Source organism: Lupinus angustifolius, chromosome LG15, assembly GCF_001865875.1.
Source record: "Lupinus angustifolius cultivar Tanjil chromosome LG15, LupAngTanjil_v1.0, whole genome shotgun sequence".
Classification (NCBI taxonomy): domain Eukaryota; kingdom Viridiplantae; phylum Streptophyta; class Magnoliopsida; order Fabales; family Fabaceae; genus Lupinus; species Lupinus angustifolius.
Genome location: NC_032023.1, coordinates 19,964,991 through 19,992,894, shown reverse-complemented (window position 1 = coordinate 19,992,894; position 27,904 = coordinate 19,964,991). Strand labels below are relative to the sequence as shown.

General features: G+C 34.4%; 6 protein-coding genes and 1 pseudogene across 9 annotated transcripts; 3 read left to right on the top strand and 4 right to left on the bottom strand.

Moving 5' to 3' along the window:
• On the bottom strand, positions 245-4,848 carry LOC109327911 (vacuolar-processing enzyme-like). Its single transcript, XM_019561080.1, has 9 exons — positions 4,526-4,848; positions 3,450-3,614; positions 3,210-3,366; positions 2,487-2,572; positions 2,195-2,394; positions 1,742-1,790; positions 1,347-1,556; positions 884-1,090; positions 245-694 (listed from the first exon to the last, which is right to left on the bottom strand). The coding sequence occupies exons 1-9, from the start codon at positions 4,730-4,732 to the stop codon at positions 512-514; spliced, it is 1,464 nt and encodes a 487-aa protein (XP_019416625.1). The 5' UTR covers positions 4,733-4,848; the 3' UTR covers positions 245-511.
• On the bottom strand, positions 7,253-9,243 carry LOC109328104. Its single transcript, XM_019561385.1, has 3 exons — positions 8,923-9,243; positions 7,963-8,121; positions 7,253-7,783 (listed from the first exon to the last, which is right to left on the bottom strand). Exons 1-3 carry the CDS (start codon positions 9,223-9,225, stop codon positions 7,427-7,429), a joined length of 819 nt encoding a protein of 272 aa, XP_019416930.1. The 5' UTR covers positions 9,226-9,243; the 3' UTR covers positions 7,253-7,426.
• On the bottom strand, positions 7,604-11,710 carry LOC109328105 (annotated as a pseudogene).
• On the top strand, positions 9,407-15,107 carry LOC109328102 (ferrochelatase-2, chloroplastic-like). 2 transcript variants are annotated; one of them, XM_019561381.1, is made up of 9 exons: positions 9,407-9,645; positions 12,662-12,983; positions 13,119-13,262; positions 13,465-13,566; positions 13,701-13,804; positions 13,889-14,015; positions 14,185-14,337; positions 14,427-14,527; positions 14,662-15,107. In XM_019561381.1, exons 1-9 carry the CDS (start codon positions 9,575-9,577, stop codon positions 14,975-14,977), a joined length of 1,440 nt encoding a protein of 479 aa, XP_019416926.1. In that variant the 5' UTR covers positions 9,407-9,574; the 3' UTR covers positions 14,978-15,107. The 2 variants fall into 2 exon arrangements, with proteins under 2 accessions (XP_019416926.1, XP_019416925.1); XM_019561380.1 differs by lacking the exon at positions 9,407-9,645 and adding an exon at positions 11,869-12,107.
• LOC109328103 (zinc transporter 4, chloroplastic-like) lies at positions 16,394-18,973 on the bottom strand. Of its 3 annotated transcripts, none has more exons than XM_019561382.1 (4): positions 18,663-18,973; positions 18,483-18,534; positions 17,508-18,220; positions 16,394-16,996 (listed from the first exon to the last, which is right to left on the bottom strand). In XM_019561382.1, the coding sequence occupies exons 1-4, from the start codon at positions 18,675-18,677 to the stop codon at positions 16,541-16,543; spliced, it is 1,236 nt and encodes a 411-aa protein (XP_019416927.1). In that variant the 5' UTR covers positions 18,678-18,973; the 3' UTR covers positions 16,394-16,540. The 3 variants fall into 3 exon arrangements, with proteins under 3 accessions (XP_019416927.1, XP_019416928.1, XP_019416929.1); XM_019561383.1 differs by having other exon boundaries at positions 17,508-18,217; XM_019561384.1 differs by having other exon boundaries at positions 17,508-18,272; positions 18,663-18,970.
• Positions 21,588-25,554, top strand: LOC109327512. The gene is made up of 7 exons (XM_019560686.1): positions 21,588-21,971; positions 22,051-22,150; positions 22,231-22,351; positions 22,952-23,073; positions 23,192-23,313; positions 24,829-24,988; positions 25,086-25,554. Exons 1-7 carry the CDS (start codon positions 21,815-21,817, stop codon positions 25,120-25,122), a joined length of 819 nt encoding a protein of 272 aa, XP_019416231.1. The 5' UTR covers positions 21,588-21,814; the 3' UTR covers positions 25,123-25,554.
• LOC109328718 lies at positions 26,589-27,904 on the top strand. The gene has a single exon (XM_019562309.1). The coding sequence runs from the start codon at positions 26,762-26,764 to the stop codon at positions 27,551-27,553; it is 792 nt and encodes a 263-aa protein (XP_019417854.1). The 5' UTR covers positions 26,589-26,761; the 3' UTR covers positions 27,554-27,904.

The following is a 27,904-nucleotide window of genomic DNA, read 5'->3' as shown; positions in this document are numbered from 1 at the left end:
CCCATGCTTTGATGTGTACGGTGTTGGCCAACCATTAAATGTAAATTTATTTATCTAGAGGTAGAGATTGATTATCGAAGTAGACTATCTCTAATAACTAATTTTCTCCCATATGCATTAGACAATTTTACTCGCTTTAATTATAGTTTGATTATGTTATGTGCATATTCTGACAAACTTATTAGTTATCAATGAGAGCAAAATAATTTACCAAATACATTCTTAAAAAGCACAACGAGATTACAATAAAACAAAGCATTGGCCATACATAACCACTGCCCTGTCATATCACATTTCCAACTTCCAAGGCACCATGTGGTCCACTATCCCTTTAAGCAAAAAGCTCTTGTTACAGCATCTGTTTGCAAATTACAATGTTAAGAGGTCCCCCAGCGCCCCATTTGTATTTACAAATATATAAGATATCATAACCAATATTTATATTGACTAAATTATGAAGCATAATGCTGGTACAGTTATATCTTGGTCTTTAATGTGGGCACTCTAGAAATTATGCAGTGAAACCCCTGTGCAGAGAACTCCACGGATTGGCAGGAAAAGTGGTGCATGCTTGTGCTGAGGCCTCAGCCATTTGCTCATTCTGTATTCCTGCATTGCAGAAGTTTGCAAAGGACCTCATGTGTTTCATTCCATACTGAGACAGGGATCCACAATGTGTTTCAAAAGTCCTAACCTGCATCAACAATAGATTCAACTTGCTCTCAGAAATCGAAGTAAAGAGAGATAAATGAATTCTGATTTCATGTGCAAGCTCAACAATATGTGAACTAGACAATTAATAAGAAACAGAAAACAATAGTTCAATTATATATTCTTTCAGTATCAGAGATTAAACTCAACAGTGAATCATGGGAAGTAGTACCAATGTTTTGAGGCAGTTCCAGTCATCAACAAGTGGTTGCCCAGCAGGTCTAACACTGCTGATCACTTCTGTACCCTTCTCGATGCCAAATAAGAGCTTTCCAATAAGTTTAACGGTGCTGTCTACGTGCATTCTATGAGACATTACTTCCAGAATCTGTCTCTCAGCTTCAGCTTTCCTAGGGGAACCCTGAGGAGCTTTGCGGAACTGGCAAATAACAGTGAAGATGAAGTTAAGAAGATAGAATACAGTAAGCAAATATTAATGGCTTACAAAATAAAATAAGTGTCAGTAGATAGCATCATTCAGTTTTTGTAGTTTTGGAATTACATTATTGACGACATTTCAAGAAAACAAAGAAATACTGGCCACTCAATCAACTTCTATAAAGGCATGGGAATAAAATCATGAAGTAGGCATCACTAAGCAATTATTTCAATAAATAATGTAAAACATATAATACCTTATCCCAAAAATGGATAAGATCTGCATCACGTTGGTTGACAGCTTTAGAAGGTGGCCTCAAGGAGTTTTCATCCACAAAAGTAAAATTATCATTAGCGGGATTTGTACCCAAATAGAGGAAGAGATGATCCTTGCTAAGCCCTATGTCACCATATTGCATCACGTGAGAGCCATATATTGAATTTCCATTCATAGTCCTTTGTTTAACCTGTGAGTAGAAGAGTAAGAAACATCTGTCACACGATTCAAACACATCCTCTACCATGGTTAACCTATAATATTTTAGACCTATAAAAAACAGAGAACTACTTCCACAACAAAGGTATCTAATTACACTGTTTAGTTTATATCAATTGAGTATGTAAAACAACCAAGTTAGCAACAGGGTCTTACCAACTCGTATTGTTGGTGCAAAGTTTCTGCTCGCAAATTGTGTATGTCACTGTTCAAAATTTTAGATGGGAAAATCAGTCCATAAAAGAACTTGCAACATCACTCATTAAATAAATAAAAAACAACTTTCTTTTAAACAAAAAAAGGCACAAGTGCATGAAACAAAATATAATATTTTTTAGAACAAAAGGGTTTGGCAAAGTACAAATGATAGCTATCACCCAAAGTACAAATAATAGCATATACAACTGTCATAGTGATATGCTATTATGCTCATACTACAGCAGTCATGGACTCATGGGCGATTCCAGACATAATAGTTTTTGACTTAATGCACTTAATGAATCTTATTTATGACCCCAAATTCCCAATATACATTTATCAATATTAATTATTTTAAGTACCTAATAATACGAGGTAACAAGTTTCCTTAGCATGCTCATATGGTCATACCTGTCTTCCATCCAAGCAACACTGTACAAGTCACCCAGGCAGGTTTCATATTCTGGAGGAGGACTAGGAAACTCCCCAGGGCAATATGTTCCCCAACTGCTTTCTTCGGCATTTGCAGCCGTTGTTGCATAGATATTTAGACCTTCAGGAAGCAGACCTTCAAAGATACTACCAGATTCGCATGCCTCTAGATAAAATACCTGCACCATCATTGTATAAATTTGAAGAATTAATAAGTAATTGACAAAGATTGATACGAACACAAAGCAAATGATAATTAGTGGAAACTTACAAGGCTTTTATACGTCCCAGAAGCATGTTTCTTCTTTAAAATCTCGATCAGGTCAGATGCATATAAGTAAGGATTAGTAGGCATCCCTGAAATCCGCAATCCCCCACCCCAAAAAAATTAACGTAAGAAATAAAATTATCATAGAGATTTGACAAAGTTTTACATTGGTTGTCGACTGCCTAACATAACCTTCACATTTTATCCGGACTTAGGATTGACTATGTATAACATCAAACATACATATGAATGTATTATTGGTGTTCAGAAACACCTTCGTGTGAAGATGCAAAGCAGGGTATAAGATAACATAGCATGAAATCAATCCACAGAGATGTTACGTTGAGCTCTTGGAATCGGGATTATCATACATATAATATATCCACTTTAAAACTAAAATAAAACTCGAAATACTTCATTCTTAAACCATCATCCTAACTCCAGTTTATCATTTTAAAAGTTCAGTTTTTTATGCTTATCTTGGCCAAAAAAACAAGAAAGCTTTGATTGGAAAGTATCTAAATCGAAAGAACTAAGTTCAAGTTTGAGACAATTATGTTCTAGGCAAATAAACAAATGACCATCCGAAAAAACTACAGGTAAAACACTTTTTTCCACTAATAATTTCTAAAACAAGGCCCATACCATGCTAAAACGCATACAAACAACATACAAAAGCCACGATTTCATTAGGATGTTTATGCAAAAGAGTACAGAGCTACTAACCAAGCATCCCTGGACCCCCATGATCACTGTAATATATAAATATATGATCATTGGGACCACTATCCACAACCTTCCCTGTGCCACCTGTCAGAGCTGACTTGTTCCCAAGTAAAGCAGCAAAGAAGTTGTTAACAGTAACATCTTCCCCAGTGTAATCCTAACGTAACAAAAGCCAAATCAGTAGACTGTAAAGCTCAAACGGAAGCACAATATGGGATATAAAAAACTAGTATAACAGACCTTTGGAACTCCTTTGTAAACATCATCTCCATGCGGGCTGTTAATGATGACTCCAGGCCGTGGATTCTCTTCACTGAAAGCAATGTCGTCATACATAAAAACAACAATATTTTCTTCTTTCAGGCCACCTTTCCTCAGTAGTTGATACGCATGACAAACATCAGCCTGATGTAACCACGGGCTCATCAGTCCATCATTGAAATTAACCAAACAATTAAATGGTAGATTAAAACTTAAAATTAATAGCTTGGGTATTTGGTGAGAACTATAATACAAGATAAGTTCAACAATATATATTAAACATACATTAAGTTCTTGCCCAAAATTAATAACTCAAAGGCAAACACATAAATACACTAATATACATTTGTTGATACAAGAACATGTTTTGCTCATCATGACTACAGGCACTACAACATTAGTAAATAAATTGTTTCAATAATTTCTGATCTGCACACAGCACAAGAAGCTATTAGCTATAAGGCAACCATGATTTCTTTAATTAATGTATAAAGTAATTGGAGATGAAAACCAATCAATCTATACACATAAACCTTAAAACTTAAAAAGTAACAAATTTTTGTAATGGTGCAGAAAATTTGGTAGAGTTTTATTCCATCTAACGATGACTTCTTAAAAACATCAAATTGAACATATTCCTCATCCAAGTTTCAAAACACAACTCAATATTTAGCTTTAAAACCCAATTGCTCAAAAAGTAATCTATATGATTGTAGAATCTAAACCAAAGATTTATATTAAACTATGCTGATAACCGAAATAAAAAATGATAAACACAAAACACGGTGAACATGAAAACAAAAACGAAGTATGAAACAACAGAACAAGGGACAAAAACTCAATTTCCTACCAAAACAGAAAATAAATAAATAAATAAATAAAATAATTTAATCACAATAATAATAAATATGAAATATGAGATGTCTTAGGTCCCGTTTGTGGATAATTTTTTTGGAGGATGATGGAGGGAATGAAAAGACTTACATTCCGTTCCAAAACTCAACTCGTAAACGGAGCCGAAAGATAAAAGAAAATGATCGGAAGAGAATGAGTACCTGGTGCCTATAATTCCAGTAGCCGTTGGAACCAGCGATTAAAATGGCCCACCTCGTCCCCTCCTCGTTCTCGTCGCTATCAGGTGCTTGGAAGAACCTGGAAGCTTCTTCGGAAGGTAATCGGAGAACACCATCTCCTGTGAAGTCACGGCCACCAGAAACGGTGGCGATGAGGGAAGCGATGAGAAAGAGGAGAAAACGGTCCATGGCGGTGGGTGGAAGAGAGAAGTTAGCGTGTCGTTGGAGGAAAGGGCACACACTTCTTCACCCAACAAAATGCTATTTATTCATCACCAATTGCAGTACCGTGTCGTTGTCGTTGCAACTTTTCTCGTAAACAACATAATTAAGATAAACTTTATTATTGAAGTAAAATATTATATCATTCTACAATATTACCTTAATATCGTCCTAAAATCGCATCATCATAAGAAGAAAAATGATATATAACAATGACACAAATGATAATTTAAAGTTATGTTATAGTGTAAGATGATTTTAAATTAACCGTAAGAAAATATGTTATTTTTCAATAAAAAAAGGTGACGTATTTGGGTGTTCCCCTTGTTAAAAATCTTTTCTTGACTTCATCTAAAATTTTCATGTTTTGCGCTTCATAATTTTTAATGAGATGGAACTTTAAAATCAAAGGATGGAATTGCGAATAAAATTTTGAAGTGAATAAAATGTGCTTTTAAAAACAAATGTTTTTAATATAGGACAAAAAATTAAATTTCATTTATATTTTAGATCACAGTCTTTTTGGTTCAATCTGTGTCAAGAGGAAGTAATTAGTTACTAAGGCTTAATGCCCTTCAAAAAATTAGCCTTTGGCTTTCAAGACACCCTTTTCATTTACAAAAAAAAAATATTTCATACATTTCAAAGCTATGGTTGTTTAAATACACATATTAACATATAAAGTTTTAGCTTTTCTTTTCTCTTTCTAATTAGTTGACCTTTAACAACTACTTAAATTTATAAAAGTACCAAAAATTTGAAGAAAAATGACCAAAAATAACAATAGTTTTAGAATGTAAGGAATAATATATATTTAGTTTTTTCAGTACAAATATATTCTTGTGCTTAATTATCATGCAAAAGCAATGATAACAATACTAAAATATATTATTTTCTCAAGCCAGTTTAATTAGTTAAGTGACGAGGCAAAAAGTATAATATTTATAATCCATTTTTTTTTCTACTTCTAAAAGTGTGAATCAATCTTTTCTCATTGCTTATTGTGTTTCCTCTCAGTCCTCCCTGCAAAATCTGTATGAGTTTCCCCTTGAATCAAACATAAATGTAATATAATAATTACAAGGGAAAGAATTCAATCATTCTAAGAATAAGTTTTTAAAACATACTCTATATCCTAGTCATCAATTAAATTAAACTAATAAATACATCTAAATTATTATGTATTCATAGAATTGATAGTTATTTTTTAAACTTACTAATGGAAGTTACATCATAATTAAATTTGGCAACTTGCTGGTGCCTTATTACCCTCCCTTTTCTTCCCACTTGTCTTTCTACTATTTGACCCTACTGTCTTTTTTTTATTTTATATTATCCATGTAGGTGAAACTTCAAACTGACTTTTCTTATCTTTTACATCACTTCACTTTCATCAGTTTCCTTCTAGATCATTACCACACTAAAATATTAATTTATGACGAAAATTTCAACAAATATCTCAAACATAATGATAACATTTCTCGACATGATTTAATTAAAATACTTGGTTTATTGTTTTCCATCTAACTAAAAGATATTGAACTTTTGTTTTAAAGTAACCACTTCTCTAGCATGGTCATAAGTATATGGCTGCTTTTATGCTTTGCAAGTTAAGTTCCTTACGGGAAGGAAATGAAATTGTAGTCTTAAAAGCTATTTCACAATATAATTTCATGGATTCTAAACCTTTATCTTCCTCCATTACCCTCTGAAAAGTCAATCCACAAATAAACTCCACCCGTCCATTTGTAAGTTGGGTTTTAAAAATGAATGGAGAAAAATAAAAGATTCTCATAAGTGTATTTCATGATTCTCAACCTTATCTCTCCCTTCCTTTCTCTACAGACTGTTTGCAAGTTAATTTTGATGGGGAGAGAACGGAAAGAGGAGGCTAAAAACTATGAAATATATTTACGAGATGACTCTGAAATATTATCTTTCTTTCAGACCAAAACTCAACTCTCAAACAAATAATTGTGTTACTATATGCACTGCTGCAATTATTTCAAATGAATATGGATTTACCATCTTTTTCTTTATCTATCTAGTGTAGACCGAACTTCCTCTCGCCATAACTTCTAATAAAAAGAGAACTAGAACTGAAGACTGAGGAAGCTTATTAAATGGCGAGGCTTAGCAAGAATATATGTTGCTGCTTATTAGTGAGCATTAATTATATGTCTTCTTGCAGGAGTAGGCAAAACATGGTTCAGTGATTTTACCTTAAAAGAATACTTGTTTTTAGCAGGATAAAACCATGGTGAATGTATATGCTGAGATATAAAGCTTTCAATACTAATAGCCAAAACAATTCAACATGGTAACAAGACCTTCTCAAGAAAATAACTTGAGGGAACATTAGCCAAAGTTTACTTAGATTTTTTGTGTGTCTTCTGCAGGAGTAGGAAAATCACGGGAAGAGTCATTTTACCTTAAAAACATACTTGTTTTTACCTGGGATGGTAATGATACAGTCGTCTTGGAAACAGTTTGCTAGATGGGAACCTCTTAAATAGAGATCTGCATACTTTAAGGAAAATTACCAGGACATACATGTTAAGTAGTACTTATAACATCAATGTCTTTTCTGCAACATAAGAAGCATACAAATGAAATCAATAATTTAAATGACATGAGAGAGCTAATTACACAACAACATTCTCATTGTCTGGATACTGGAACACTATCATCAGTCGCCATTGGCTCAACCTGAGGTGCCTTTTTTGTAAGTGACTTGGGTATGTCAATGTTATCCTGGATACAGCGCTGCTGAGGGTGCGACAAAAGTATCAACACATGACGGTAAACAATCCGAACTAGCCCTTGTCCACTCTCGAAGATATAACCCTCATATTCACTCACATGTTCAAGGGCTTCTACTAGGGTATCGTACACCAACTGGGGGCAGTTATCAGGTCCAGGTTTATCATGAAGGTATATCACATCCAAAGTGAAGAGCTTGTGGTTCAAAGGCCACTGATGCTGTGGCTGCATCGATGATCTACAGTAGAATAGAATCTACAATGGAGTAGGATATTGCATATCAGGATTCATAATACAAGACTAAGAGTAGTGATTAAAAATCATATATCCAATATATTTTAAGGACCTCTGACCGGTTGCACATGATAATAAATGAAATGAATTTCTATGCTAACCAAAAGATGTAGAAATAATTGAGGGCAGCCACTACTTACCACTCTAAGAATGCGACCCTGAGTGCGGGATTTCTTAGCTTCATGAGCAGCAAGTCTGAACAAATTAGTAAGATCTGCTTGACCACTAGATGAAGAAGCTGAAAGCCCCCGCATTGCTGCAATTGTTGATTCTATTTCACTGCTAAACTCCTTCCTTAACTGTAGTTATTTAAATAAGCACATACACATACACACACAAAAATGCTTCAAATACACCCTTGCTATAAATAAAAAATGTCTGAAAGAGTCATATCTAACATGGAAAAAACCCAAGAGCTTTTATGAAATCAACGTCTATGAAGATACGAATGCATTATGCATAGATAGGAGTATGACATTTAACTTGAAGGGAAAAAATGGTTTGCAGAACATGAGCAGGCAGCACATCCTACCTAGCTTCAAACAATTTGTTTCTTTTTTTAATATTACAAAAGGAGCAGACGAGCCTTGTCGCTACCTTGATCGATAACATCGATTTCAATAGCAGAAACAACATGTCTACTCTAAGGTTCAAAGGTTTTTGCATTTGGCACTCCCTATCTGCCACAATTAGGGAGCCAATAGTACAACATCATAGAATATTAGAATACAAAAAAATAGTGATGTTGTTTTGTTCCAATAGGCCAATATGGCAATTGATGAAAGCACCTTATGAAAAATGAATCTCTAAGAATATAGCATCTAATGCACACTACAAAACATTCACTCATGACAAATGCATTTATGTCTCTCAAGAATGATAACCAGCAATAAGAAAATCAATAAAAAGATCATTCTAGAGTTAAAATTGCATATCATTATGCTTACCCCTGCATCATAATCATAAAATAAACTGCTATTATTTATTTCCCCTATACTATTAACATATAGAAAACACAAGTACTGAGTTACTGTAAAAATTAAAATGCTTAGGTCAAAAACAATGTAAAATAAGAACGCGAAGAAGGGGAAAAAACGAACCCAAGAGACAGAAGTAGAGAGAGTAGCGAAAGCGAAACGATGATCAGGGTTGATAGTGAGTTTTGCATTAACGAAGAGAATAATAGCTTGCTTTATAGAATCCAATCGAGTTATGGGTCTACCATTGGTTGAAGAAGTAGCTTTCATTTCCACAAGACATTGTGGATCCACATCAACGCATATTAGTATATCTTCACTGTTCATTCTCATCGGTTTCAAAACGTATTTACTATTACTTCCTCCTTCATCACCAAACCCAACCATGTTACTCTTACTCTTGTCTCCTTCCTCCATCATCATCATCAATTCATCATCTACATCTAATTCAATTTGCTGCTATTTAATCTTTTCTAAGTAATGGATCCGTAGGCCCAATAAGAAATGGATTTGGGCTTATTGAAAGCCCATGATGAAAGTAGAATACGACGTCGTAGCATTCCTCTTTGAACTTTGAAAAATAACAGGTAAACGTGTTTGATTAATGACTTTTCAGTTCACCCACCCCACCGCCATGTTCCTTTAACCACCGCAGCCTAAAAAGACTTAAAATAGAATAAATAAGCTTTTTTTCTTCTTCTTTCTAATTTAATATTCTTTTCATTACTATTCGTTTCTTACTCTGTTGAGCTTATAGGGTTTCGATTTTGGCACCATGATCGCTGCGTCATATAACGGTGTTCTATACAATACTAGGTTTCAAAGATGTCATTCCAAAATTTCACCGTAAGTTCCCACTCTTCATCTTTTAATCATTCAATTAATGATTTCCTCGCGTTTGTGTTTATTCTGTGTCAATTTTTACTTAAACCAAACGAATTTTTATAAGTTTGCTTTTAGATTTTGTGGTTTGATAAATTCAATCATAAACCTTAATCAAATCCTATTGATTTTCTGCACGTTTGAATTGCAGTATTTTATCTTTCATTTCTCAAATCCAGTTTTAAATAACCTATATAACTGCAAATGAAGTTAAGATAACACTTGGTCTGGTGGTGGAAGCGTTTCTTTTATTCACCACAAAAAAATGCAACCGAGTTGGTTTTTTACCCATTTAATCTCGTAGCTTGAGTATGAGATGAGGTTTCCACATAGGCCTAATCGAGTTTTCGACATTTTTTAAATTCATGGAGTGTGTTATTCAATAATGCTTTTGATTTGTAATGGAGTTATGGAAACATTGTGGTAGAAATTATAGTACACCAACTGGGGGCAGTTATCAGGTCCAGGTTTATCATGAAGGTATATCACATCCAAAGTGAAGAGCTTGTGGTTCAAAGGCCACTGATGCTGTGGCTGCATCGATGATCTACAGTAGAATAGAATCTACAATGGAGTAGGATATTGCATATCAGGATTCATAATACAAGACTAAGAGTAGTGATTAAAAATCATATATCCAATATATTTTAAGGACCTCTGACCGGTTGCACATGATAATAAATGAAATGAATTTCTATGCTAACCAAAAGATGTAGAAATAATTGAGGGCAGCCACTACTTACCACTCTAAGAATGCGACCCTGAGTGCGGGATTTCTTAGCTTCATGAGCAGCAAGTCTGAACAAATTAGTAAGATCTGCTTGACCACTAGATGAAGAAGCTGAAAGCCCCCGCATTGCTGCAATTGTTGATTCTATTTCACTGCTAAACTCCTTCCTTAACTGTAGTTATTTAAATAAGCACATACACATACACACACAAAAATGCTTCAAATACACCCTTGCTATAAATAAAAAATGTCTGAAAGAGTCATATCTAACATGGAAAAAACCCAAGAGCTTTTATGAAATCAACGTCTATGAAGATACGAATGCATTATGCATAGATAGGAGTATGACATTTAACTTGAAGGGAAAAAATGGTTTGCAGAACATGAGCAGGCAGCACATCCTACCTAGCTTCAAACAATTTGTTTCTTTTTTTAATATTACAAAAGGAGCAGACGAGCCTTGTCGCTACCTTGATCGATAACATCGATTTCAATAGCAGAAACAACATGTCTACTCTAAGGTTCAAAGGTTTTTGCATTTGGCACTCCCTATCTGCCACAATTAGGGAGCCAATAGTACAACATCATAGAATATTAGAATACAAAAAAATAGTGATGTTGTTTTGTTCCAATAGGCCAATATGGCAATTGATGAAAGCACCTTATGAAAAATGAATCTCTAAGAATATAGCATCTAATGCACACTACAAAACATTCACTCATGACAAATGCATTTATGTCTCTCAAGAATGATAACCAGCAATAAGAAAATCAATAAAAAGATCATTCTAGAGTTAAAATTGCATATCATTATGCTTACCCCTGCATCATAATCATAAAATAAACTGCTATTATTTATTTCCCCTATACTATTAACATATAGAAAACACAAGTACTGAGTTACTGTAAAAATTAAAATGCTTAGGTCAAAAACAATGTAAAATAAGAACGCGAAGAAGGGGAAAAAACGAACCCAAGAGACAGAAGTAGAGAGAGTAGCGAAAGCGAAACGATGATCAGGGTTGATAGTGAGTTTTGCATTAACGAAGAGAATAATAGCTTGCTTTATAGAATCCAATCGAGTTATGGGTCTACCATTGGTTGAAGAAGTAGCTTTCATTTCCACAAGACATTGTGGATCCACATCAACGCATATTAGTATATCTTCACTGTTCATTCTCATCGGTTTCAAAACGTATTTACTATTACTTCCTCCTTCATCACCAAACCCAACCATGTTACTCTTACTCTTGTCTCCTTCCTCCATCATCATCATCAATTCATCATCTACATCTAATTCAATTTGCTGCTATTTAATCTTTTCTAAGTAATGGATCCGTAGGCCCAATAAGAAATGGATTTGGGCTTATTGAAAGCCCATGATGAAAGTAGAATACGACGTCGTAGCATTCCTCTTTGAACTTTGAAAAATAACAGGTAAACGTGTTTGATTAATGACTTTTCAGTTCACCCACCCCACCGCCATGTTCCTTTAACCACCGCAGCCTAAAAAGACTTAAAATAGAATAAATAAGCTTTTTTTCTTCTTCTTTCTAATTTAATATTCTTTTCATTACTATTCGTTTCTTACTCTGTTGAGCTTATAGGGTTTCGATTTTGGCACCATGATCGCTGCGTCATATAACGGTGTTCTATACAATACTAGGTTTCAAAGATGTCATTCCAAAATTTCACCGTAAGTTCCCACTCTTCATCTTTTAATCATTCAATTAATGATTTCCTCGCGTTTGTGTTTATTCTGTGTCAATTTTTACTTAAACCAAACGAATTTTTATAAGTTTGCTTTTAGATTTTGTGGTTTGATAAATTCAATCATAAACCTTAATCAAATCCTATTGATTTTCTGCACGTTTGAATTGCAGTATTTTATCTTTCATTTCTCAAATCCAGTTTTAAATAACCTATATAACTGCAAATGAAGTTAAGATAACACTTGGTCTGGTGGTGGAAGCGTTTCTTTTATTCACCACAAAAAAATGCAACCGAGTTGGTTTTTTACCCATTTAATCTCGTAGCTTGAGTATGAGATGAGGTTTCCACATAGGCCTAATCGAGTTTTCGACATTTTTTAAATTCATGGAGTGTGTTATTCAATAATGCTTTTGATTTGTAATGGAGTTATGGAAACATTGTGGTAGAAATTATAGCACATAGAAGGTAAATGAACGATTTTTCCTCTTTTTTGTTAATATCTACGAGCAATCGATAAACTCTTGTTCATCTTGGCAGATCATGTTCTGAAATCAGAAGTCTCACTTATGTCACCTGCCACTCAGATTCTAACAAATCTACATCTCAAGCTTCGTTGTTTTTGTGTCCTGCCTCGACGAATCGAACAAATGGCATGCTTCGGGGTCCTTTTAGTTGGGATAAGAGAGACTTGGTTGGTCAAGCATCTTATTCTGTGGGTACAACCACATTGGATGGGATTCATTTAGAAAATCCTTCCCATGTTGCTGAAGAAAAAGTAGGAGTGCTGCTTCTTAATCTAGGAGGACCAGAGACACTGAATGATGTTCAACCTTTTCTGTTCAATCTTTTCGCTGATCCTGTATGTTAGTTTATTATTGTAATTCTTCTTTTTACTGCTTGAGTGTAGAGTTTATTTCTATTGGTCAATTTCTATATTAGCATGAATGCAGCTTCATATAATTTGTCTGCTAATATGTTTCTTGTACTGTGATAGGATATCATTCGTCTCCCAAGGTTGTTTCGGTTTCTCCAGAAACCATTAGCAAAATTGATTTCTGTGCTTCGGGCTCCTAAATCCAAGGAAGGGTATGCTGCTATCGGAGGTGGCTCTCCTTTGCGCAAAATTACTGATGACCAGGTGGAGTTTCAATTCTCTTTTGTGCATTTTTCTTATGATTCTTCCATTGTGTGTTTTTCAGGCTTATATTCTTCTGCAAATGCTTTTATTCCTTTTCAATATGGACACCTTTTTTGGCTTTTGGCTGATATGTTCAATTAGAAAATCTGCCCATTTTATGGTGTAAACCAGAACTAACAGTGCTTTTGTGGTGCTTGTGCAGGCACTTGCACTTAAAGTTGCTTTGGAAGCAAAGGGCCTCTCTTCAAATGTCTATGTTGGGATGCGATACTGGTATCCATTCACTGAAGAAGCAATTCAGCAAGTAAATTCTTGTACATTTTGGTTGAATTTTGTCATTTTGAATTGTCGATTCTATGTTTTAATTTCATAATTAAATAGCACATGGGGTTTAATCATGAGTTGCATCTAAAATTGTAAGTTTGTTATGCTTGATAGATCAAGAGGGATGGAATAACAAGGCTTGTGGTGCTTCCTCTTTATCCCCAGTTTTCTATATCCACGACTGGGTCAAGCATTCGTGTTCTCCAGCAGGTGTTCAGGTACTTTTTATTGCCACTTTGTGATAGCTTTCAAGTGATTTAAAGATCATTATGAATTAATAATTGATTTTATTAAATTTCCAGGGAAGATGAATATTTGTCTAGCGTTCTTGTTTCCGTTATAAACTCTTGGTACCAACGAGAAGGCTATATTAAGTCTATGGCTGACTTAATTGAGAAAGAGCTCCACAGCTTTTCTGAGCCTGAGGAGGTGGGTTGTGTTCTCTTTTTTTTACTACTTTTAGCATGGTTCTTTTGATGCAATTGATGAACATTTTTTACCATGGGGCCCTGTTGTCAGAGCTTAAAATTTTTGAAGCCTGTAAGATTTCTTACTGCAATCTTAACCATGGCATATTTTTCTCTCTCCTATATTTCAGGCAATGATATTCTTCAGTGCCCATGGTGTGCCTGTCAGTTATGTTGAGGAAGCGGGGGATCCTTACCGAGATCAAATGGAGGATTGCATCTTCTTGATCATGCAGGAGATGAAAGCTAGAGGAATTAATAATGAACACACTCTTGCTTATCAGGTGTGTTATGTTCAAATGCTGCCTTGTGCTTTCCTTGGTTTACTTTTTATTTTTCCTATATCTTACATTTTTACTGGATGAGTTTACAGAGTCGTGTAGGTCCTGTACAGTGGCTGAAACCGTATACAGATGAAGTTCTCGTTGAGCTCGGTCAAAAAGGTGTCAAGAGTCTTTTAGCTGTTCCAGTGAGGTACATACTTATTGGCCTTTTACTGTGCTTGTTGATTTCAATTCTTGGGGGTACTATATGGAACTTAAAATATGTTCATCATAACTGTTGAAAGCTGTATATTCAGTGAAGTTTTCCTTTCTTCTTGTATCCAGCTTTGTGAGTGAGCATATTGAAACACTTGAAGAAATTGACATGGAGTACAAGGAATTGGCCCTTGAATCTGGCATCAAGAATTGGGCACGTGTCCCTGCCCTTGGTCTCACCCCTTCCTTCATTACAGATCTGGCAGATGCAGTAATAGAAACTCTTCCATCGGCAACAGCTTTGTATGCTCCAACTAGCACCTCTGAAGATGTTGATCATGACCCAATTACATATTTTATCAAGATTTTCTTTGGTTCAATCTTGGCATTCATCTTGTTTTTCTCACCAAAAATGATAATGGCGTTCAAGAATCACGTCATTTAGAATAATTAAAAAGTGCCTGCTGCTAGCATAGTAGTTGAAGCAATTGATAGCAACCTTATTATACACTTGGTTTTCTTTCTTTCTTTTTGGGTCCTTCATCCTCTAATGTATACATCACAGGGATATGTTGAAGAGATTTTTGTACTTGACCATAATGGAAAATAAAGGTTCCCTGTTCATGTTTGGAAATTGTTATTTCTAGGAAAACAGTATCCCCATGTGTTGCCAATTTTCTATTCCCACTTTATGTTACAACACTAGCTAAAGGCTCATAATACCAAATAGAGGGGTTAGAACACCACTCTCTCAAATTTATATAACCAGAACCAAATAGACCAAACCACATCTCCAAACCAGCCCCTTTTAGTTTAGGGGCCCATTTCTTGCCTCTAACTAGCATTGCAGATAAAAATTCATACAATTATTAGGCAAAGCTACATTGAACCCTAGTCACCTGGAGCATCTCACCCACACGTTCTTTTTTATAGTTGATCAATTAAACACCTTCTCAACTAGGTAAGATGATAACAAAGAAAGAAGAAAACAAACACTCTATTTTTCTCAAAATACACTCTCATATGTAACAAAAATTCTTACCAAATTCACTCACTCAAGACCTTGACTAGATATGGTGGGTAACAGAACAGTCAAAAGATAAACCTGGGCTATAGGCTGTAAGAAAAGATAAGTCATATATACACTTATACCCAACCAATATTATCGGTAGTCCTTTAGAGCATACAACTTGCTCAAAACTTTAATATATATTATTAGATTAGATACAATTATCTTAACCATTGATCAGATTCATTGATTAAAATAAGTGTTTTTTTTACCTTTTAAAAGTGAAAAGAGGGTGCACACCCGAATATCTAAGACCTTGTGTTTTAATGATCTATTTTTAATATAATTTTATTTTTTTCTTTCATAAAGGTAACATTGTATTTTAGGCCTTTAGTATTCTTAATTGATCGGGTATCCAGTGAGATGCCCCTATAACATTAACAAATGTCAATTAATAATTAAAAAGTAAAATAATTATGTGTAGAGTTTGTTGTCATGTGATGTTGAAAATAAGTTAATAAAACAATTTGTCTATGAAAAGTTAGACAATTCTGAGATTTATTAGAACAAATTCTATAATTCGCTAATTTCCCGATAGCATGTTGTATTGGTTACCCTTCTTTAGTTTGACTACTCTATTTTGAACTTTACAACGCGTGGAAGCTGTGGATACTGCAACCTTTTCATTTTTGTAAGATTAATTTGTATTGGAGCACAAAGTTACAACCATGTACCCCTTTTAATTCAATGGTTTATTTGGAAGTTTAAAGTGTTGAAGATAAAATTTTAGTTACATAACAACTCTCTCACTCAACATATGTATCATATATAAAATTGTGTAAGATTACGATTGAGAAGATTTCATAAAATTAATGTAAAAAGTAACATACAACATAACTAAATGAACCATGTAATGGTATCGGTATCACTTACGGAGTAACTATCTGTATGATTCCTTTGCATGGAAGGACAGGACTTATAACTATCTATACCCGAAAGTCACGCCCAGATTGCGAGGGAAGACATCAACCCAGCCCCAAGGAAAAGCATACAGTAAGAAACTATCTGTAGCCTAAAGTTACAACTCATTCTTTTGCTAAGAAAATCAGCAGCTATTAAGTCCACTAAAGCCATATACACTAAAATCCCTGCTGACAATGAATCTAAGATACCTTCAGCGATGAGTGCCCCTGGACTATAAGGGTTATACACTGAAGCAATGCCTATTCCAATGCCAATACCCAAAGGGGTAGTGAGTGCAAAAAAACAAGCCATTATTGCTGCTGATGAGTTCTTAAATTGTGCTTGGGAGATGCACCCTCCAAGTGCGAACCCTTCAAAGAACTGATGGAAAGAGAGTGCAGCAATTAGAGGTCTTATGGTGCAAGGACTTTGTGAAACTCCTAAAGACAACCCAATTATCACTGAATGTGATACAATCCCAAGCTCCAGCACCTGCAATGCACACGTAGTGTATATTAAGAGGAGAAAGAAAATAAAGACAAGAGTTGCAAAAGAACTCATTTTCTTTTTACTTCTACAATAATTTAGTATAGTGTCGTAAAAATCAAACATTACTGTTAAAATAAGTAAAACTGAAAAGAAAAAAGAAAAATAGAGCTAAACTGACGTGAAATTGAAATATAAAGAACTAAAAAGCATTGATGTGATAATCGTCTCTCAATTCATTATAAAATTATAAAATATTACGTACGGTTAGAGAATGCACTCCACATTTTATGGTGATATATTAATGTAACTGACCTCATGTATTAACTGATGATTATTAATGATTATCGCCTATTTAATGAAAATAAATATAATGAATAAAATAAATGATATATATTTAGGCTATAAACAACAACTCAGAACATATATTAAACTCTTAGATATATAAAAGAGGTGAATAATAATAAGACAGAACAAAAGAAATAACCGAAAATAAAATAAGGCAGTTCTAAGTTACCTGCGAAACGACAACGTGTCGTACGTCAGGTTCATCCTCAGCAACATCACTAAGCGATTGCGCGTGTCCATGCGCATGTCCGTGCGCGTGGCCATGTTGCTTGGCAGCGCCGCCACAAGCATCTTGTCCATGAGGGTGGTTATGTCTATGATGCGCCGCATGTGCATGCATCCCCACTATGTGCATTCCACCACTCTCTTCTTCCCCAAACACCTTCCCACCAATTGCTGAAGATTCCTCACCCGATTCAATAAACCCGACCCGAGTTTGTTCCTCTGTGGCCCGGTTCACTCCTTGCTTCCTCTCATAATACTGTGTTCCAACGAAATCAAGAAGAAGTGTGAATAACGCTGCCATCATTGCGAAGAAACCGGTAAACGGAAACTTGGACCAAGGAAACTCAGGAAGACACGGGTCGTTGAGCGCGTCGGTTGCGTCTGAAAGCATGTGAACGAATCCGGTGGCGAGAATCACCCCAGCCGCGAAGGCCTTGGCGGCGACGAAGAGGTTGCTATCTGTTCGGAGGAATCGGCTGTGTTTTCCGATGAGAGGTATTGCTACTCCGGCGAAGCCAGCAAGTAAAATGGAAGCGATTGCAACGAATTTGAGAACAAATGCTGCTGATTCATCTCTGCATATGTCTAATCCTTTTCCTCCGCAAGTTGAGTTCGTCATTGATTCTGGTAAGTACCGGAAAATCGATTCTTTTTCTTCTGAGAAAAGCACCGGTGCAACAATTTAGATTCCCTTTTTAATATAATTGACCTACGCCAATCGTAAAAAAACAATAACTTTTCAATTTTTGTGCAATTTGAGTGGTGTGTTTGTTCTATTTCAATTCTGTAGCATTTTGTTGCAATCACGATTCTAAGTTGTAGTTGTGATTTTGAAAATGTAACAAAATTCAGTGCAAAAAACTATTTCCTTGTTAGATATAGGAACATTCAATTGATGGTATTTGAATGAAACAATTACCAGAAATGAGATCTGTTTTTCCAACGAAGTGCTGGAGAAGTAACCAGAAATCCTGATAAGAATACAAAAAATATCCAATATCAGTGATGGCTATACGAATATGAATGAAATAATAATAATAAAAAAGTTGGAGAATAAAGATGAAAAGAAGAGAGGAAAAGAAAGGAAGAAAGAACAAACCTCAATATCAAACATGAGATAGTGGTGTCGTAAAAAGAAAGAGGGGAAGTTATAGAAGTAAGGAGGTGATTAGGAATAGGAATCTGAAATGAGAAAATGAATAGAAAAAAAGGGGAAATGAAGAAATAAGAAGAGAGAGATTGGAATAAGGGATGTGATATAAGAAGAAAAAAAGCATAAATCGGTGGAGAAGTTTGAAAGAAGGAAGAAACTGAAAGATAGAGAGAGAGAGAGTGTCGTCATAGTGAGGAGAGAGAGGAAGATGGTAGGAGGAGGATGATTCGGTTGCCACCTTTTGCAATCAAATGTGTGCTATGGTGTCGACATTCTTTCCTCACTCTCATGACATTTTTTTTCTTGTTTTTTCTCTTGTCAATTTCCAAGTTTATTATTTATATTTTTTTTGTTAATATCAAAAGTACCATTGCCTTTTGAATAAATAAATGATTGAGATTAATTAAGTATTGACTTTTTTTAATACCATCATCTTTGCCCATAAATAACTACTCAAGTAGTTCAGACATCCTGTCATGTCTATTCTGTCTTCCAAATTTTACACGTCTGATTTATTCGACTATGATGTCCAAGACTTTTTTAATACATGACGAGGTGTGATGTTATTTTAAATGAACGAAAGAAATATTTTCAATTATATTTTTTTAAGGGTCGTTAAAATTATCAAAAAGTATTCTAAAGTTGTCAAATTAGATTATTACATAGTATCTTTCCCCTTGTATTTGCTTGTTTTTTTTGTTACAAATATATCTATACTACTCAAGGGAAAACCCAAAATAACCACCCACTATGGTGTAATTTGTGATTCTCCCTATTTTGCCCTTACTCTTTTCTAATTTTTACTAAAAAATCATATATAAGTTAATGTTCCTCTCCACCTAATATATGTTCATATTATTTGGTTAACTATGTCTTCTTCTTACATTATGTCTATCAGAAAATTGAACATTACACTAATCGAATAAATTCAAACTACACATTATAAATGATAGGAAAGTGAGTTGGTAGGTACGACAGTGCCTGTCAACACGTTAGTATTAATAAAAATAAACCGAATTAACTTTTATTTAAAAGTTGTAACTGATTTCATATTTTATGGTATATAGTAACTGGTTTCATATAGTTGAAAAAACATAATACAAAGAAACGAGCCCAATTCTAATACTCAACAATTCCTGGATTATAAGAGATAGATATATACTTATGTACTATATAAAACTAAAATATGGTGTAACCATCGTTATAATATTTATATTCTTATTTTGTCCTTCATTTTTTTTTATTTTTTACAAAAAAAATTATAATATAAAATATGTACAATATAAAAAAAGACATTCTAATTTTACAAAATAAAATATATAAAAATTAATTACTTAAAACCTTAAAATAAGAATGTGAACTGACAAATACGAAAGATGATCCAAATGAAGGAAAAACACATGTCTCTTTTTATACTTCATAATCCTACTTAGTAATTGTGATAGGTGGGATTGCTATAACAGGCTACAATTTTCTTTCCCATGAAGGATTTTAGTTAAAAGTTAATATATATGTATGGTTAGTGTAAGATTTTATTTCATCTTGTAGTTTTTTCAAGACTAAATGTAGGGTCGGGCCCTACCCTCCCCTCATCATAAATGGTATTTTGGGCCCAATGCGAACAAAATTAGCTTTTTGCTAACTATTCGTGGGCTGGAGAAAGCAATGGGTGAAGCTGGATGAGTGTTATTATTGGGTCAACAATGGGTTCCATGAGTGAGACAGGTTAATTATATGGATTAGCACCGCCGCCAATACAACGACAGGTGTTGAAATCATTACCTGTGCCTTTTCTGCTGCTGCATGTAGATGTTACTTTATGTTATTTCTTTCTCTAACACATGCCCCTTCTTCTTCTAAACACATTCTATAGTCATTATGAGTTTTATAATCATTATTATAATATATTGACGATATATAAATCTTTATATTAAGAATACATAAATATTATTATTAATAGCTGGACATGGGTTGGATACTGTATCTATTAGTAGAATCTAACGAGTAAAGTTAGTGCACTTTGGGTGAATATCTGTTTTTATCTTCAAATCAATCCACAGTAGATTACGACGGATTGGGTAAATGTATTGGATCTATTGTATAAAAATAAACATCAAAGAAATTGGTAGTAAAATATCATTAATGTGTTAAAAAATATTCAAAATCAAATTAATGTTGGCTTTATACGTGTCGTTCATTACACACAGCCAAGATTCTTGTGTATCTGATATGAATAAGCTATTGATTTAGTAAAGCAGTAGTAATAAGAGCTTGACGTCATTAGTAAAAATGGCTATATTTTATGTTAACAAAGTTACGTAAGAGTTGTGTGTTTTATTTGTTTTCGTGTAGTCTATAGAGCTACCTATATTTTTTTAAAATATTCATAATATGTAGTTTGGTATATTTTTGTGCTCCGTGAATATATACTTCACACAACTAATTTAGACGTGGAGATTTGTTTTTTGTTTGGTAAATGAAGCAAAATGATGATTTGAGGCATTTGGTTCATAAAATGAGTTATGGAGCTAAGAAGAGTGTAATATCTATATATATATTGATAACTAAGTTTTTTTATATTATTAGCAAATCATTTATTACTGATATATTAACTATAAACTTTCAAATCAAAGTAAGAATTTAAAATCTATGCACTAAAAGTAATATAAATGAAGAAAATATTTTGAAAATGTAAAAAAACTTTATATTATCCGTTAATAGATTTTAAAATATTGAAAAGTGGATTGATTCTAAAGAGTAGGACCTTAACCTAAATAAAGAGAAACGTCGATTTCATCGAGGAAGCCCACGTGGAGTCTACTTTAAATCAAACCAACTAAACGCTGATTATGGGGTCACTCCCACACCACCAAACTGAACTTTGTTTAATTCAACTCAATCACTTTTTTGCACCATTCCAAAGAACTACCACTCAAATCAAAATCAAAATCAAAATCAAATCCAAAACCTCAACGACACATTTCCTTTTCATAGAACAAGAGGCACACTATTCTCTTCTGTGTCGAAACAGAAGGAGACACTTCTCCCAAACATCCAAACCTGGTTGTTTTTTAATTAAAACCTCTAAAATATCGAACATGGGTTGGGTTACAAATCAACACTGCAGAAGATGGAAGACAAGTTTTACCATATACGGAGTTGCATTTCTTTGTTGTATCTGCTTCTTCTTCTTTACTCCTATAATTTCTCGCTCTTCCAACCACCATTATTTTGTTGACATGCGCAATCTTTTCGGTAACCACACTCACTCTCTTTAACACCAAACTTCTAATTTTGCTTTGGTTGTTGATTTGGGCTTCTGGGTTTTTTACAGGAGTACCCAACACATTGAATGTGATCACAAATTTCCCATTTTTAGTTGTGGGTGTTATCGGCTTCGTTCTCGCTCTCGATGGAGGTTTCTTCAACATAAGGTTTCCTTCATTGTAACAAATTTGACTATTTCGATAATTCCTATTGTTATTATAACTTTAAGTGGCATTGTTTGTTTTAGTTCACGAGGAGAAGTGTGTGGTTGGGTACTATTCTATGGTGGAATAGCAGGGGTGGCTTTTGGCTCTGCTTATTACCATTTGAGACCCGATGATCAACGTGTGTTGTGGGACACTTTACCGGTTAGTATCACAATTAACTAGTCCTATGGGGGGCATTTTGGTACAACTAAATTAAGCCTTTATTCAATCAGATTTTTTATTTATTTATTTAAATATGCTAAAAAAAGTTTGTTTTTATAAGCTATTCTAAACACCCCACCCCATTGTTGTTTATTATGTCATTCTTACTCTTTTTTATCATGCAATTGTTTTTTTGGTTTGAATTTGTAGTAAATGGAAGGCATTTATATTTAACTAACACATATTATATGCAAAACACTCTTTTTGTGAGTGATAATCAAGTGGGGTCATATTGCCAAGTGATTTAAATTGTGGTTACGGCGATTGTGGTCATTGCGATGCGGATTGCAGCAGCTATGATGTGAATTATTTTGTGAGTAAAAACATATTTTTGACAGCGATGCGATCTGATGCGGCTCAATGTGGTTGCGTTGTGGCCTGATGCGGTCAAAATACGGTTGCGTTGCGGCTCGTTGAGGTTGCATTACTGTGATTCGGTATTGCGGTGCCCGCATCACGTGATGTAGTCCGCAATTTGAAACACTGATACTACTTATTTCCTATCTTTTTCTTTAAGCTCACTAGTTTTGTTAATGGCAGATGATGGTGGCCTTATCGTCCCTTTTATCTAGTTTAGTAGCTGAGAGACTTAGCCAGAGGATTGGGCTATGTTGTCTAATTGCACTCATTTTTTCTGCCTTTCTCTGTGTTACTTATGAAAGGTTAGTTTCCCCCCTATAAGTCTCATGCATGTTCCATCTTTGACTTCTTAAACTTAAAGTGAGAGTGTGAAAACTGTAACCAAGTTTATGCTGAATTATATCTGCTAGTTGGTTGCAGAATTTATAATGATATACGGTTCTGCATGATGTTCAAGTTGATGCTTCCTCTAGCTATCCCAGTGATAGCATTTCTTTGTCGCTCCAAATATACTCACTCAAGATATTGGTTTTTGTCAACAGGTTAGCTTTGGCTGTTTATAACTCTTTTACTTTGCTTAACAAGATTTCTATTCGATTGACTATTCCTGTTTTTTTATTTGGAAAACTGCTATTTATAGATTTCAAATACTTAATGAATAATAATTTATCATGTCTGTCTATTATGCATTTCTAGCAGATTCAATCCATTGAGTAAGTGCCTTAGGTACATCTTAAAATCGAATGTATGCGTAGCATTTGTTCTCAAGCAACTGGGACTAAAGCTTTTCTTAGTGTTTATCTGTTTGAAATGGAATTCTTTTTTAACCTTCCATCATTGCTCTAATAAAGTTAGTATTCAGGTTAGAACTTAGAAGGCGATTATAGAAGTAAAGTAGTAACTCTCATGCCATTGACAGCATACATCCTCTGTTTACTGAATCTGGGTGAATATATCAGACGCAGACAAATGTTAGAAAGTTTGATACGAGAAACGAAATTCTCATTGTACTTCTTACACATTGGCTATAGTTCGGGTGGTTAGTAGTCAATACCTTCTAAGGGTTTTTATTTCTATGGAAACTGTAGGTCCTTAGTCCTTACTTATAAACTGGCTGAAAAGTCAGGTATTAAAATGTTCTTATTGATTATGAAATGGAGGAAAATAGGAATGTTATCCAAGAGGCTATAAGTATAATAGTGTCAGGAGTACTAGAGTTGCATTAACAACTATGATTTGCCTTTTGAAATTTGTGGTGTGATTTAGAATCTAGTTTTTTTATAGTTTTAATGCTATGTCCACCTTTATAGTTTTAGGTTTGGGACTTATTTGTGCTTATTAGTTTATTTTCCCACTAAAACAATGAACATTCTCTGAGGACATGGGGGAGACTAAATCATGATTGTTGTTCAAATTTATGACATCGTTCGATCCATCATACTGACCCACCTAGTGAGACTAAATCATGATTGTTGTTGTTATAAAAGGCAAGATTTGATAACAGATATTTACGTTGGAGAAGTTCACCGCCCATTTTAATTTTTGAAGAACAACTGTTGTATTTCTTAAAATCCATAATTTTGTTTTTTCATGCCGCAATCTCTAGTTAGGTGGTACATATGAGAATATTGTGTTGGATGAGACACACTAAACAAGATAGGATTAGGAATAAATGTAGTAGGAGAAAAGTTGGATTAGCTCCTATTGGAAAAAAAATTGGTAAAATCACACCCTAGGTGGGTTGGGTATGAGTGGAGGAGACTACTAGAAGCCATAGTTAGTAAATCACATTGATGTTAGTTCAATTTCTAGAGGTAGTAAAAGCCAAGAAAAATCATAGGCGAGACAATTAGAAAATATCTAGAGATCAATGTTTTTTCAGTGAACATGATTTATGATAGATGATTATGGTATCGTTCGATCCATATAGTCAACCTCACCTAGTGAAACTAAAGTTTGGTTAACCATGAATTGAGGATATTCCCTGTTGTTCAGAAATAGCAACATTATATTAATTTCTCTGGGCATGCTTTGAAACCTGAACTATGTTGGCACAGGGATTTATCTGCTAGCAAAATTTGAAGGTGCTACTGACAGGAATCTCTACCGTCTAAATAACTACACCATCAGTGGCCATTCTTTGGAACACTTGTGCTTAGCTTTGATCCCAATTTTACTAGCTATAATGCTCATCTACCGTGAACATAAGTTTCAAAGGTATCAGATCAAAATCTCTTATGCTTCTACTATTTCCATGTAGAAAATTTGTACATTAAATTCCCATCTTAGTCTATATTTGTTGGCTTGATAACAGATTAGTTGATCAAAGAAATCGGCCGTTAAGAGATTGAGAGAATGATGATTGTTCAATTCCTCCAGAATGCATGAGATATTGCAGTAAAATGGAAATTTTGTATTTATCTAATTTGTTTTTTGTTAAATGTGAGGATAATAACTAACATGCAGAGTAGAATGAGTGTTTATGAACTTGTGATTGACTTTAGATTGCAATCTTTAATGTTTGTTGTCTCCACTTGTTATCAATAAATCCAAGTGAGAACACTGTGCAACAAGGATTTAGGATTCACAGATTAACAAAAATCATGTGTATGGCACGTGTTGGCACATTATTTGTTATCAGGGAAAGATATGCTTCCATCACATGCTGTTTGCTGTTTGCTGTTTGCTGTGTCCATTTGAATAATTGTAATGTCTGCTTATTTTTTAGTTCTTAATATATTCAAAATCATGTGTCTGTGACCCATAGAAGCATGTTTATTTGGACGTATTATTACATTAGGTGATGTTTCGTATTCGTTTGGGCATCATTTTCTCTTCATTATGATAAGGGGTGTTTGTTATTTTCCTTTTCTATTTTAGAGATTTTGAGTAGAAGTTTCAACTTTAATTTCTTTATAGAATACTTCTCTATATGTCCAAATATCATTTTCAAACCAAAAATCTATTTTCTCTTTCTGAAAGAGTGATCTGATTTTATATTAAAAGAAGAGGTAACTTCTGCATCGAAGATTGGGGATAACTTAATGGAATCTTTAGCTTATAAAATTCAAATTCCTAATATTACCAAGTAAAACTTATTTGAACATTAAGATTAACATCTACTGTTAAATAAATAATACACAAGTTTTAACCACAACTATTTTTTTTACTCTAAGGTTGGGAACTAATGGGGGAATAATCCTTTTTACTCTAAGTTCCTATTTTTGATGTAAGCTGATAGTGCTCATTTAATTAAATAGGCGTTTCTGGACGTTGAACAATCAACAATTTGAGCCCACAAAAAAATAGGGAAGAGGTATAAGCTATAATCTTATACTGAAAGAGGAAAATCTTAAAACAGTAACAAAAAAAGACATGAAGAAAAACGTATGGACATGAAATTCTCGAGGGCTTATATCTAATTAATTTTCAGCCATGTATTTGTGTTTGTCCTACCTAATTAATTGATTGAGAGCTAAACTTGACCAGAGAAAAAATAATAGAGGGAGTGTGTAAAACGGATGGAAAAGGAGTGGACTCAATGTTCCTCAGAATTCACTCAATCACATGTTACTAAGCCAACAAATTAAAGCTACTTGTTGAAGGTAATAGAAAAACAAGCATAAAAAATTACAAGACAGAACACACATGACACAACCCTTGACTTGGGATTCAAGTTTTATTATTATTATTATTGCTGAATCATACATTAACCTAAGGTTAAGATTATAGATTAATGTAGACTAACAGACATAGAATAAACTTGGAAATAAAAAGAAGGAAGGAAAAAACAAATTACTGCAAAGAGAAAAAAGAAAAGAAAGAGAGATTCTATATATTTTTGGTGAGGTGGAAGCATCCCCTTTTGGTTCAAAGTACCTATCTCTCACTCACTCTTCTCTCTTTTTTCTTCTACAAAGCTTCTTCTTTTCTCTACTCTATCACCCTCATTCACCTTCTTTTCCTTGCTCTAATATTCACCTTACTATTATGTCTAACCCATCTTCCAAACCCAACGGAAACGGAACAATTAACGGTAACGGCGCCGTACCTGCCACCGTCAATGGCAACCCCGGTGGAGTTAAATCCCAGCTTTACAACCCAAACCGTCAAATCTACCGTCCTCAATCCCACCACCACCGCCGCCACCGCTCCAACCGCAACCTCTGCTGTTGCTGCTGCTTCTGGACAATTCTCACCCTCCTCGCCGTCGCACTCCTCGCTGCCATCGTCGGCGCCGCACTCTACGTCCTCTACCGCCCTAACCGACCCGAATTCTCCGTCACAAACCTCCGCATTGCGAAAATGAACCTAACCACCTCATCAGACTCACCTTCACACCTCACCACACTCTTCAACCTCACCCTCATAGCGAAAAACCCTAACAACCACCTCATATTCTTCTACGAGCCATTCACTGTAACAGTTTTCTCTAACTCCGTAGCAATCGGGAACGGGACGTTACCATCGTTTGAATCTGGTAAGAATAACCAAACGAGTGTGAAGAGCATTGTTTCAGGGTCAATGGATCTGGACACAGAATCGTTGAATAGTTTAAGATCGGGGTTGAAGAAGGTGAAGGGTTTTCCAGTAGAAATTCAAATGGATACAAAGGTGAAGATGAAGATGGAATCATTGAAGAGTAAGAAGGTTGGGATTAGAGTCACGTGTGAAGGAATAAGAGGAAACGTGCCAAGTGCTAAGTCTCCAACAGTGGCTTCAGTTATCAACTCTCAGTGTAAGGTTGATCTCAGAATCAAGATCTGGAAATTTTCCTTTTAGTTTTTTTGTTTTCATTAATTCATTATTACCACTAAAAATCAATCCAATTATCGATTCAAAATACTTTTTTTTTTCCTTTTTGAATTCTTTTTATTTTCAATCATATTTGCCCTTTTCGTTTTCTGGGACTTTTTTTAGAGGGAATTATGGATCGACTATGATTATCATTAAATGTGGAGGAATATGTGAAATTTTTAAGGAAAGACAAAGTTGAGATTGTTATGTGAGATTTAGGGCAAGGAAGCACTGAATTTATCTTTTATTTTATTTCTTGTTGGCCATTGCAATACATGGTTGTAATTAGTTTCAAAGGTTTATTACTTTATTTTATAGTAATGATGCAACTGCAAA